This window comes from Lissotriton helveticus, chromosome 2_1 (genome assembly GCF_964261635.1).
Source record: "Lissotriton helveticus chromosome 2_1, aLisHel1.1, whole genome shotgun sequence".
Lineage (NCBI taxonomy): Eukaryota > Metazoa > Chordata > Amphibia > Caudata > Salamandridae > Lissotriton > Lissotriton helveticus.
Genome location: NC_136059.1, coordinates 146924504 through 146938133, shown reverse-complemented (window position 1 = coordinate 146938133; position 13630 = coordinate 146924504). Strand labels below are relative to the sequence as shown.

Here is a 13630-nt window from a genome sequence, read left to right as displayed (position 1 = left end):
AGACAAGAGAACAGCAACTTTCTAAAAGTGATGTTCTCAAACACAGGATTTAAAAACAACCTTTCCTAAAAGATGTGTTATTAAATTCTGAGTTCAGGGATACTAGATACTTATGTCCTATCTTGTTCCTATGGGAAGAAATGCTGTTAACCACTGTAGCCAGCATCCCCCATGTTAATCTATGCAGCAAGATAGCCTTACAATAGTGAAAACGAAATTTGCTGCCATTCACTAACAGAGCATGTCACCTGCACTAGTACATGCTCTACCTTTTACATACACTGCACCCTGCCCAGGGGGGTACCTTGGGCCTTCCATAGGGGTGACTGATGCGCACAAAAAGGGAAGGGTTAGGCCTGGTCAGTGGGGACACTGACCAGGAGGACATGGAACTTCTAAACTGCACACAGGCACTGCAGTGTCAGGCCTGAGACATCTTTTTAGGGCTACTCCTGTGGGTGGCACAATCAGTGCTGCAGGCCCACTAGTAGCATTTGTCATCACCAGCCCTGGCACACCCAGTGCACTTTACTAGGGACTTCATGGTGATACAAATATGCCAAACATGTATATCCAATCAGAATAACAATTTACATAGGGAGCACTTACACTCTGGCACTGATCAGCAGTGTCCAAAGCATCTAAACCAGCAAAAACGAAATCCAGCACAGCATCAAAAATACAGGAGGTAGAGGCAAAAAGATAGGGGAAAACCACGCCAAATATGCCAGGTCTAACAGGGGGGATGGCCCAGCCCAGCCTCTTCTGGGCTCCGACGGGCGTGGACGGGCCCGCCCTTGACCCAGGCTTTGCCCAGGCGCACCCTGAGCGGTCCCATGCCGCTGGCCAAAGTCTTGCTTTTAGCACGTTCTCAGTGCACAAGGGACTCTGGGGGGCGTACTCACGTTGGAAGATCCAGGTTCTTCTCCTGGTGTTCCTCCGGTCCCGGCCTGGCTTGGGAGGTGCTGCACAAAGGGGGCACTTCACGAAAGACAACCCAGCAATAGCAGTGAGTCACTACTGGTGAAAAGGCGCTGCGGGTCGGCATCTTGCTTTTAGCGTGTTCTCAGTGCACTAGGGACTCTGGGGTTTGTAGTCCCACTAGTCGATATGGGTTCTTCTTCTGACGTTCTTCCGGTCCCGGCCTGGCTTGGGAGGTGCTGCGGCAAAGGGACACTTCACGAAGGACCACCCAGCAATAGCAGTGAGTGATAACTGGCTACAAGGCACCACGGGCCGGCGACTTGCTTTTAGCGCGTTCTCAGTCTGCTAGGGACTCTGTGTTGTAGTCCCGCCAGTAGATCTGAGTTCTTCTACTGGTGTTCCTCTGGTCCCGGCCTGGCTTCGGAGGTGCTGCGGCAGGGGGCACTTCACGAAGGACACCCCAGCAATAGCAGTGAGTGAATACTGGCTACAAGGCGCTGCGGGCCGGCGTCTTGCTTTTAGCGCTTCCTCAGTGCGCTAGGGACTCTGGGGGTTGTAGTCCCACTGGTAGATCCAGGTTCTTCTCCTGGTGTCCCTCCGGTCCAGGCCTGGCTTTGGAGGTGCTGCTGCAAGGGGGCACTTCACAAAGGACAACCCAGCAATTGCAGTGAGTGAACACTGGCTACAAGGCGCTGCGGGCCAGCGTCTTGCTTTTAAAGCGTTCTCAGTGCGCTAGGGACTCTGGGGGTTGTAGTCCCGTCGGTAGATCCAGGTTCATCTCCTGGCGTTCCTTCGGTCCCAGCCTGGCTTGGGAGGTGCTGCTGCAAGGGGGCACTTCACGAAGGAGAACCCAGCATTAGCAGTGAGTGAATAATGGTTACAAGGCGCCGTGGGCCGGCGTCTTGCTTTTAGCGCGTTCTCAGTGCGCTAGGGACTCTGGGGGTTGTAGTTCACCAGTAGATCCGGGTTCCTCTCCTGGTGTTCCTCTGGTTCCGGCTGGGCTTGGGAGGTGCTGCGGCAATGGGGCACTTCACGAAGGGCAACCCAGCAGTGAGTGAATACTGGCTATACTATACTATTATACTGGCTATACTATACTATTTTTAAGAGTAGGCAGGGGTCCTAGGGACTGCTGCCTGCTTTTAAGAAATGTTTTGGCTGCAATTCACAAAGGAGAAGGGGTTCCATTGGGACCCCTTGCCGTTTGCAACTTGCTTACCTCCTACTTGAAGTAGGTGGTAAACTGCGATGGTTTCGCGACCATATTCCGGTCGCAAAACAATCATACATCCCCTTGCGAATAGCTATTAGGAAGGGACGCAGTTGGCACTCCCGTCCTAATTGTGTCTTTCAAACCCTATATTTCGAGTAGGTATCAGGTTACAGAGTCACAAAATAGGGTCGATACATGCTACAACCCTTTTTATCACCAGCAAACAACACAAATCTCCATTTTCTACCACTAAAAATGGCGTACATGTGGCCAAAAAAGCTAATGTTTTGGAACCGTATTTCGGTCGCAAAACATTCATACATGCACTGTGAGTCGCTATTAGGAAGGGACACCCCTAACACGCCTCTTCCTAATACTGACTTGCTAACCCATTTTATGATTCGATAATAGGTTGCCCAATCTCGAAACTGGATTTTGTACATAGGAAAATGCTTTTTTTTTGGTTACAAACAGCCAGATTCTGTAATTTGGGTAATTAGCGACCATTATAAAGCTACATACATGTGGGCCCCAAGTTTCCTATAACAAAACTACATCTGAACCATTCATCTAGGAAACCTAGTCTGGCCTCTTTAATTTAGAATTAATCGCTGCAATGTTACAACTAATAAGATTGAACATAGCGGATTTGGCCTGTAGGCTGCAGGGAGAAGTCAAATTACCTAGTATGAGAGGAGCAACTAGTAATTCACTAGATGGTACTGAGATTTCTAGCGACTCATATCAATTCGCTGAGAACAGAATCTGCAGGATTGTAACTCTGTTAGATACAACAATATCATTACCAGCTTTCAATGAACCCCAGGGTTCACTATATGTTGCCGGGTCCTCTTTGAGGGAAACAACTATTGCGGCAACCACAGAAGTATGTAGAAAAAACACAAAGGTAAGGCCATGATGTGACTCCGCATAGCAGCAGAGAGCTGCTACAAAAAGAGCAAGTTGCATGCATGGATTTATAAATAATAATAGCAATACAATCTCCTTCAAATTGTTTTAAGGGGGGTTTCTACCCAGTGGGCTCCTCTTACATAAATATTCTGATAAGAGTTACGAACCTTTGTAAATAAATAGCCTGTGTAAAACCTTACTCAATAGTTGATGTTATGTTATTGCGAATTTATAGAGTGCATGTTCACCATAAGGTCTCTTGAGCTGAGGTACAGAAAGTAACAGAAGCAAAAGTAGCCATAATCTTGTCTGAATAGCCAAGTTTTTAAGAGTTTCCTAAAACCCACATAAATGGCTAATGATCTAATGCCAAGGGCTAGGGTATTCCAGATGTGAGGAGCCACTACGGAAAAACTAACCTTCCAAGCTTCTTCCTTTTCCTTTTTGGGACAGTTAGTAAGTTCAGCTGAACTGATCTGAGATGGCGGGTAGGAATATAACACTGAAACATCAGCAGAAACACAGGGAGGCTGATGAATGACTGAAGTGAAAGTATTAGGTAAACCCGTAATGTCTCCATGAAAAATAGCCTAACATCGATGCGCTCCAACCAATATACAAAGGCTGGAACAGATCTGCACAGTAGCAACAAGTCTTCAGCTCCAACACGCTTGTCAAGCTTAACTCAGGGCGGACTCAAAACAAACTGCCCATATTTGCATTTGACCATGGGCTCAATAAGAAGAGAGTAATCCTCGAGGTCGCCAGGCCCGTTGGAAGTACATTTAGTGGCAGGATAGCAAGGTCTCTATTGGACCTGACCCTCTCTCCCCCCAAACCTTTTGTCCTTTTCCCTTTACTTTTGACTGAATTTCTCTTTATTGGAATTAGGACTCTGTGGTCTTTACCACTTGTAACAAGTGCTAAAGTGCAGGTGCTCTCCCCTTTAAGCATGACAACATTAGTTTACACCTGTGTGGCATATTTAATTTACTGTAGAGTGGTATACTATATACTTAGGGGCTGTAAATTAAATGCTATGCTAGTAGTGGGCATTAAGCATTTATTGTGCCGCCCACTTCAGTTGCCCCTTAACTACTTGTCCCAGGCCTTCACGTGCAACCTGGAAGCAGTTTTAAACTGCCATGTCGACTTGGCAAGAAAACCCTCTTTCCAAGCCTGAAACTCCCCTTTTATTACATATAAGTCACCTCTAAGGTAGGTTATAAGTACCTCACACGGTAGGGTGCATTGTAATTAAGGTTGGACACACACTTTTACGTTTTATATGTCCTAGTTATGAAAAACTCCTAATTTGTTTTTCACTTCTGTGAGGCTTATCCCTCCCATTGCATAACATTGGAAAATCCTTATTCCATTTAATAAGTTATAACTTACAATTAGCTGAGCTATAATTGGTGTGATTTGAATTGTAATGAGAAACCCTATTTAATGGTAAAATGTAGTTTTTGATTACGATTTTAAAAATGCCACTTTTAGAAAGTTAGAAAGTAGGATAGTGAGTGCACACCTTCCCTTCCATGATTACTACATTTTAGTTGTAACTGCAAATAAATTTGTGCATGACAGCGCCGTGACCGTCTCTTTTCACAGCATATCTACAAAATACTTCCTAAAAGGAAACATTGGTGCCCCCGCTGCTGCACTGCTGAAGTGGGGAGACTTCCCTCAGAAGTAAACTGTTTCTCTCAGTAATCCATAGTGATCCTTTATAATCCAAAAGTATTCTAAAAAATCCCAGTTTACTAAATCACTCCGGAGACAGCCTGATGATACTGGAATGTTTATTGCGCATTTTCAAATATCATATGTCGCCAAAATAAGCTTAAACATTGATACGTGCTTTTAACATTCCTTTGAGTCAGCACAGTAAAAAGCCCAATGCATTTCTAACTCTTATAAGTTCTTCGACAGGGGCACAGTAATAAATAAAATAAAAACTGTATAAGCAGTGAGACAGAAGCGCACAACATATACTATCTGTGAGTATAGTAATTAATAGAAACCTCGTCAAAAATATTACCATAACCGACCCTCTGCTACACTCCCTTGGTAAACTCCTGTGTGTAATTAATCAAAATGATATGCAGTCTTCTCCCAAACCCTTGCACTCTACAGGCATAAAATCAAAAAACGTTTCCCAATAGTCCGTCCTATTTACTTGCCAAGTGTTCATTATGAAAAAGCAAAGACACAATATCATACAAATGCTCGAAAAGGGGAAAGGGGAGAGCATTTGTATGATGTTTTGTCTTTGCTTTTTTATAATGTACACTTGGCAAGTAAATTGGAGGGATTATTGGGAAACGTTTTTTGATTTTATGCCTGTAGAGCGCAATGGTTTGGGAGGAAACGGCATAACATTTTATTCGCAAAGCGTGGTCTTTGTATTGTGTCTGCCAACACCTTCCTGGGGCGTTGCCGCTCTCCATATCTCCTTGCAACCCAGTGTTTGCCCCTAAATTTCCCTTCCGTGTCAGCAGTGTCAGTGTATTCAGTGAGTTTATCTCGAAGTTCTTGATTTGCCTGTCCGTCAGTGCTGGTGCTGAGCCGTGTCTCTAAGTGTTTAATCTCAGTTTCTAATTTTTTCAGGGTCCTCTGTATATTTCGTAATACGCCCGAGCTTTTGGATATTGACCTTGAAGGCCTCCCAACCAGCCTCTACCCTGTCAACAGAACCCTTATATCTCTGTAAAAACTCCTGTATTTCTTGTCCAAATTCGTCATGATACACCACATCCAGCAGTGTTAGTGGCTGGAACCTCCAGGTCCTTTGTGCGGCGTCATATCCAGAGGGATTAAATGTTAGGCTTACAGGAGCATGATCCTAGTATGTTCTGGCTAGGTGTGTGGCCGTGACAATCAGAGGACCTAGGCCTTGCGTAACAAGGAGGTAGTCTAGGCGGGCCCAGGACACCAATTGAGTTGCGTGGTGTGTGCCTTCAGTTGCATGTGGGTTGACGTACCGCCAAGCATCTATTACACCATTGGCTTCCATTATGTTACGCAGCGCTTTATATGAGCCATTGTAATGATGCGGGCTGGGTTGGATCTTTCCATTGTGGGGTCTAAGGTGACTTTGAAATATCCCCCCCCGCACCCTCCCCCTAGATGAGATGAGTGGAACCTATCTCCAGAATTTTTCCCCATAGCGTAGTGAAAAACTCAGGCGAGTCTGTATTGGGACCATAGCAACAAGCTAAGATAACAGAATATGTGCCGAGTCTGCCCCAGGCCAATGCTGGTCTTGCGTTGAGCCTGCCAGGGCGAAAGGAAAGCTTTTCTTAATAAGAACTGCTGTCCCGTAGGAGTAGGAAGAATATGAGGCACAAATTCTGTGCTCTGCCCATTTACTAGCAAAGGAATTATCATGTCTGGGATTGATGTGGGTCTCCTGGAGCATGGCTATGTGTGTCTGGTGTCTATCTAAATATGCCAAAACTTGGCAGCGCTTTTTCGGGTCTCCTAGACCCCTAATATTCCAGGTGAGGAACCGCGCTGTTGGGGAGCCCATTAGATCAGTCATGCATGCTGGTGTGATGGGTTGAGTATGAGGATAGGTGCTATAAGTCTGAGAAGCAGAATGAAGTAAAAACAATACAATCGGACATCACATGTGTTTTGCGAGCTACGAAGAAACTGAAACAACAACCCTAGACCGTTTCCCTCCCACTGAAGCATCCCAATCATGCCAGAATTACGTATCCCACCCCCCACCCTATTTCCCCAACTTGCCCAGAAATTATTGCTGACATAGTTCCAGCATAGAACATTGGGGGAGCGCCCTCAGGGGGGGAACTTCCAGGAAATAGCACATACTCTCCCCGCCCTCAGAGAGCCTTAACGTTGGAGTGGCCCAGCCCCGAGAGGGCAGTGGTGCCCATAGTATATTATATCCCATGATCCCAAATGACACTTATCTGGTGTTGGCCTCCAGGCAGTTAGACATCTCCAGGAGTCTAGTTCCATAGTTCAGTCTTAGTACCCGTATTATGCGGTTCCCACTGTGTTGGGGCTTCTGGTAATGTGTGCGTCTTTCTGCATTCTCGGATGCGTCCCTTCTAAGTTTCAAGATTGCCTTACTCCGTTGTTGGTGATTCGGATCTTGGAGACGAGATCGAGGAGCCTGTGGAATTGTTGTAACGTCGGAGGCGCTTCAGGAATTCGCCCACTTGCTGCGGTTTGGTGTTTCCCTTGATGGGTGACTCTCAGGCGCACTGGGTATAGAAGGGCATAGTCGATTTCGGCATCTCGCAGTTTCTTTTTAACAGGTACAAATTTGCGCCGTTCGTCCTGCACGGTGGCTGTAAAGTCCGTATATATGGTGAAATGACTGCCTCGAAAGTCAATTGGCACTTCTCTCTAGCTGACTTGAGGGCGGTGTCCCAGTCGCCATAATTTAACATCCGAGTGATGATAGGGCGTGGTGTGCTGCTTGGGGAGGGTCTGGTCCTCAGAGACCGGTGTGCCCTTTCGACAAGAAATTGAGATGAGAACGAGTCAGAGCCGATTGTGACTCTTAGTAGTGGTTCAATGTAGTCCTCCATTTTCCCAGTATTGGTACTTTCCGGTATTCCAAGCATTCGTATATTATTTCTACAACTTTATGCCTCCAAATCCTCATTCTTAGCAGCTATAACCTTCAGCAATTTGTCCATGTTAGTCACTTTTGTCTTGAGTTGAGAGGTGGTGTCTTCATTATCTGAGATGCGGCGTTCTGTCTCTTTAATATGTTCTTCGTGGCCTTCTATTTTATGCACTATGGCATCCATACGGTTAGACATACAGTCCATTTTGTCAGCAATGGTGGCTAGGCCCTGTCACACTTCTAATACCAGGGCTTTCATATCGTCTTCTGGCACAATAGATGATCCCGATTCTGGTGCTTCAGTGACTGCAGTGGTGTTTTCGTGCTGTGTGCGCCCTCCCTTTCTGGTCTCGAACATAAGTCTGGGTTGTTTCGGGTCTGCCTTCCCCATGTTTTTTGTGTTATGCAGCCTGTGAGGTCTGATCCGGGTAAGGGTGGTGCTATTTGCGTATTCAGTTGTATTCAGTTGTCACTTCGCCCAGCCTCTAGTTTTACCTGTCTTTGTTTTCAGGTATCCGGCCGAATCATGGTTGCCAGCTATGTTGCGCAGCTGTGTTTATCTCAGGTGTTGGAAAATAGCCTCCAGTCAGTGTATCAGTACTCCAGGCAGGGAGGGTCGAGATGCATTAAGGTGGTTGGATTGCTTAGGATGTGTTCCCTAGTCGCTTCACAGCAGTGCTCTCACCTCCTCCCTCTACAGCAAGTGCCCTTTGCAGGATAGCGAGGTAATATATGCTGTGTTTAGGCTGGTAGGCTGCATATGCCGGGTCCTTTCTCCATTGCCGATAATGGTAGTGCAACTTCCCCAATGATGGCTGGGCTGGCGCCGATATCAGCCAGGTGGTGCAATCCGATTAGTTTTCCCAGAGGTTAGCATGTGTTTCCTTGATAGCTCTTTGCAGAGGATTGGAGCGGAGTATGGAGCTCACTCCTCATACTGCGGTACTTTGGACCACAATTGTGTACTTCTGCGAGGCCTACCTCTAACTTGGCGCTGCGGGACTCGCGCCTGGGTGCCAGGATTTCCTGGCACCCAGACAGCAGTGTCAGTGATCAGGGGCGCCTCACATGCAGGTGTGGGGTGAAATCGAGAGTCTGCTGAGCCTGAAAGGCCTCACCCCAGTGCAGCTTCTGCCCGATCCTGGCAGCAACGACTGCGCGGCCCCCACAATATCAGCTGGGCTGGCATCGGTGTCAGCAATGCGATGCGATCCGGTAACATTCCCCCAAGGTTATCGGGCCTCAATGCGGCAGTGCTGTTATGGGCGTTTGATAGTTGATACTACTCTCTCTGTGTTGCCCAATGTTGTGGGCCGTGACTGCCTTCCTCAGCGAGGCCTTGTCACCACGTGGGCGCCGCAGGCTCATGTAGCCAGTGCAGCCCAGGCTCTGTACCGGCCTCTTATGCAGCAGCAGCGGCGTTCGCTAACCTCCGCCACTCCGGTGACCAGGGATGTCTCACTTACACCAAACTTGCGTGGGGCAGTGACCAGTATTTACTCCTCGCAGCGCTGTGGTCTTTAAGCATTTGGGACCGTCTGGGCAGATATATATGTGCGGATTAATGCTCCGGGCTGCAGGAGCCACACTACAGTTCTGCCATCCTGCTTGTGCTGCCATACTGCTTGTGCCCCACCTAGTGCCCCCCTCCCATTGAGAAACTTTGCATAGAATCCCTTACACAATAACACATTCTTGTTTGTTTTGTAATGTATAAGATTGCATTCTCATCTTTCTCTAATTGTAATGCTAGATCTGAAACTTCAATAAAAATATACTTAAAAAGCTAAAAAAGACAGAGGAAAGTACAAAAGCAAGGTCTTCAAGGCAAAAGCTGAATGCTTCTCATGCAACAAAAAAAAAATCCCAGAAAACTTACATTATCAAACAACAAAACACTGACCCAACAACCAAAATCAATGTTGACTCTGCTAAAGAAAGATGCAAGAAGCCATCCGAATTCAAATCTGAGATCAAACGGTGGAACTGCTGCTCCTCATCATCTCAACAGATAACACTATCCTAAAGGACAACTCAAGCTAAAGCGAGTTAAAGAAGGTTAACAAACGTGAACTTATTGGGATGAAAGCTAACACAAGACCAGGGTCTTACATCATGGATCCTTTCACACTAGTTAAAGAGATAAGCTCTCACATCCTACTGGACTCAGCTGGGCAATTGTTTGTTGGTCCAGGGTGAAGTTCCAAACTGTCTGAAAACAGAACAAGGTATGCCCACATTTGGATACCTTATGCCCTGTATCCAATCTCCAGTTTATGGCAAAAATATTTGAAAGCTGTGTATGAACTCACCTGAAATAAATGATTGAAGACTATTACCTTCCTGATGATTTTAAACCTGGTTTTGGACCTGGCTGCAGAACAGAACCAGCAATGCCACAGATTGTGTTCAACACTCTCTCCCTCATGTACAAACAAGACTCATCAGCCTACTGACAGCATTCAAAACGATCAATCATAGCCTCATACTCTACACTCTTAGAGAAAAAATAATAAAGGTAAAATTGGAATAGTCCACACTTGGATCTGTTTTATTTGGACACCCACTGCCAATAAATCAAACTTAATAGATCTCTAATTAGTCTAGCTCCTGCAATGCAAGGAGTCCTAAAAGGGCCCTCCTTAACACCAACCCTTTTCAACGTATACATTAAATCACAGTGACTCTAAAACAATCAAACCTCTACTACCATCTCACTTCTCCCAAATATCAAACCTTTCACTCAGGATCTATTGCTCCTGTGTTGATTACTATTGATGGAAGCTAGACTCATTTTACTTGCCACACACACAAAGCTCTGAACTGAGGCACCCCAAAATAAGTGGCAGAGAAACGCGTCCCATGAGAGAGCAGTCATCCTGTTGTAAGGAACATGTCTTTCAGCTCAGAAACCCCTTTTTCATTCCAGTTTCAAGAAGTGTTAGTGAACATGTAACAAGTGATGAATTGCTATTTTATCAAATGCACATTTGTTTGCATGTGCTGTTCTTCTGTAAATGTATGATGAGTTGTATTATATATGTAATATAAGCAAATTTATTGAAAATACATTCAGTGATATTTTTGTGACCATTTAGTTTAGAAATCATTCCTGAAATCACATAAATCACATTTCTGTTTCCCTCCAGAATTCTATTATTTTATCTATTTTAATCACTTGGATTTAGTCTTCTTTTATTTAGTTTTAGGTTCTTGAACACATAAATGCAGACCCCATTTTGTCCAGGCCGAGACCCCATTTTGTCATAAGCATTTCAAGAAAATAGAAGTCTTGAATCGCCTAGGTCTAAAACACAGTGGCCTTTATCTTCCTGAGTAACTGTAAATATGCCACATCCTTTTAACCTATACATTTGTCCTATGCTCCCAACAATGACATAGTCAAAAAAACCCAGTGCAACATCACTCTGGGACAGGTGCTTTTTAACAGGTGCCTTTTTAACAACCATAACACAAACAATGTAGTCAATATTGACATATTTTTACCTTTATTAGGACATCCACTGATGTATATGATTATGTCAAGACATTCCTAATGTTGGAAACTCTATCCTAGATAAGACACAGTATCATAGGACTGCTATTTGACCACTTTTCAGAAGAGAAAAATCATGCAGGTCACAGGCGCAGGTCTGGATGAGTACAGCACAAGATTCCATCTCAAGTGAAGAAGGATCCTTCAAGGCTCTTCAATGCTCTGCGAAGTATTCCATTCTGCCTTCAAAACTAGTGCCAGAATTGTGCTATCGCACAGACGCAATCTCCTATCTCTTGGCGGTGTGCTCCAAATAGCTGACAAGATTTTACAAACAGACAACAAACACTGTTGTCCAGGTATGCGCCCTACCTCTGGTTTTTCCCTGTTGTCACTGTTATTTGAAAAGCTTAGCTGCTTTTTATCTTCTCTGATATTGCCAATATTGTGTGCACTCGATATAGGCATTTTAAAATGACTATTTTAAAATAAATGTGTTGAACTATCTATTCCTTTTCTTGTGATTTTTAATGTGTAAATCATTAATGAATGATTGGATTACCACTGCTCCCTGTGAGTAACCCAAAAACATTGACACCACCTCAGTTCTGCATGGGGTGGGGTTCTGCGGGGCTACAGCAACCTGTCTTTCACATTCAGAGCTGGTGCATTGAACTAAGTTCACTCATGTCAACTGTGGGTTTGAAAACAAACCTTGTAGAGCTGAGCCAAAGTCTCCCTTAATGCAACAGTTCTCTCAGACGTGCAGAATTACTTTTCCTGGAACTACCCAAGTTCAAGAAAGAAAGGACTGTCTCCCAGTCCTTCTCAGGAAGTGCTATCTGAATGTGGAACTCAGTCGCTCCTGAAATACGCACTGATCCTTTGTTAGAAATCTTCCAGCATTTAAAACATCTACTGATTGAGAAATACCCCAAAAAATTAAATCCTTTGTCTCTATATGTATTATATCAGTGTTTTTTCTTTCTCATCAACAGAGTTAATTAATGTCTTGGATGATCTTGCACTGATTATATTTCCTAATGTTAATTTAAACAGATCTAGTACCCTGGATGTTGTTTGCGAATTATAAAATTGAAAGTAAATAAATAAATGAACTGACTAGTAGGACTGGATCACCTTAAATCCTTTCAAGATCTATGCGTGGTAAGATAGAGCACAGAAGTCCAGGAAAGTGGCACCGATGTGGCTAAGACTGGCGCGATGAAATTGATGGTTTGCTGATACCACATGATCTGTACTGCATTTAAAGACTGGATGAAACTTTACAATTATAATGTAGTGTAAAGGTCTGTCTTCTAGCGCCTCTCGTGCTTCATCTCACTGATGAGGTCCGGCGAGGCCGAAGCGGTCTGTGGGTCGTGTTCCCATGCAGAGGGCGGTCCTGAGAGTGAGCGAGAGAAGGCCCGCTCCAACACTGCTCCTACTTAGGAAAGAGTTGGACTTGGCACTTTAAGGAACACTACGTCACAGTGCATTAACTGTCCGCAACCCAGCTGCCTCCCTAATACTTGTTCACTTTATGTTTGTCTTTGACCCTGTACAGCGCTCCGCTGCCTTTTGGCCGGGTTCATGCTACAGAAATACCACATAAACACACACAAACATACACACACACAGACATACCGAGAGAACAAGCTGGTTCAGAGTTCTGCAGCCACAATAGAGAGGCCGTGGCCCACCCTACCCACCCTACCCAGCAGTGAAATCACCTATTTCATTGCAGACCCCTCTACATACCTTACTACTTAATGTTATGGATTTTAATTATGCAGTTACTTTTAGTTCTGCACACATACATGAGAAATAATCCAAAAATAAACTACAAACAGATCAGTTGAGTTCTCACCTGTTGAGAAGATGAAAACTAAAGCAATGAGTATTCTCATTCTGCTGCTTCTATGCTCCTTCCTTGATGGTGAATCTTATCTGTAATTCAGTCTCTCCACTGGTCTGCAGGGCAGGGTTTCTCCCCTCAGGGTTGGTCCAGGGATCTGCTGGCCTCAGCCTGAAGGCTCCTCAGAGGTCCCTGCTTCTCCAGAGCCTGAGCTGATCCTGAACCGAGGGTGAGGTTATCATAGGCACCAGAGGCCAAGGACAGGTTGAGATGTGTCACTGATTGATGCCTTCAGTAAACATGACTGACCAGGCTCATGCTGGGTCAGATCAGTGTTTGTGTGCAGGTCTGTGTTCCGTGCTGGCCGTTGTGTGTCTGTGCTGCTACCAGGGCGGGTGTGAAAGGGGAAGTGCGCGGTTCCTGTCGGCTCCAGCGCTGCTTTTCTGCCCTCTGTTGCTTCCTGGTTTGTGACTAACAGGGGATGACCGCTGGGAGGAGGCGATACATCCGGCAGAAGAGACGTTGTATAATTGCTCCTGCTAAAAGTGCCGTTATTTGCTCGCAGAAAGTCTGCACTTACGTGTGAAAACTCTGCACTTCATGATGCTCCCAAAGTTG

General features: G+C 45.3%; 1 protein-coding gene across 1 annotated transcript in view; it reads right to left on the bottom strand.

Moving 5' to 3' along the window:
* Window positions 1–13389, bottom strand: part of LOC144820083 (polymeric immunoglobulin receptor-like) — a 234654-nt gene extending 221265 nt beyond the window's left edge. Inside the window, exon 1 of the mRNA XM_078677735.1 lies at window positions 13025–13389. Coding sequence (XP_078533861.1) covers window positions 13025–13064 — 40 coding nt within the window. The 5' untranslated portion in view covers window positions 13065–13389. The remainder of the gene's footprint in view (window positions 1–13024) is intronic.
* Window positions 13390–13630: the final 241 nt, after the last annotated feature.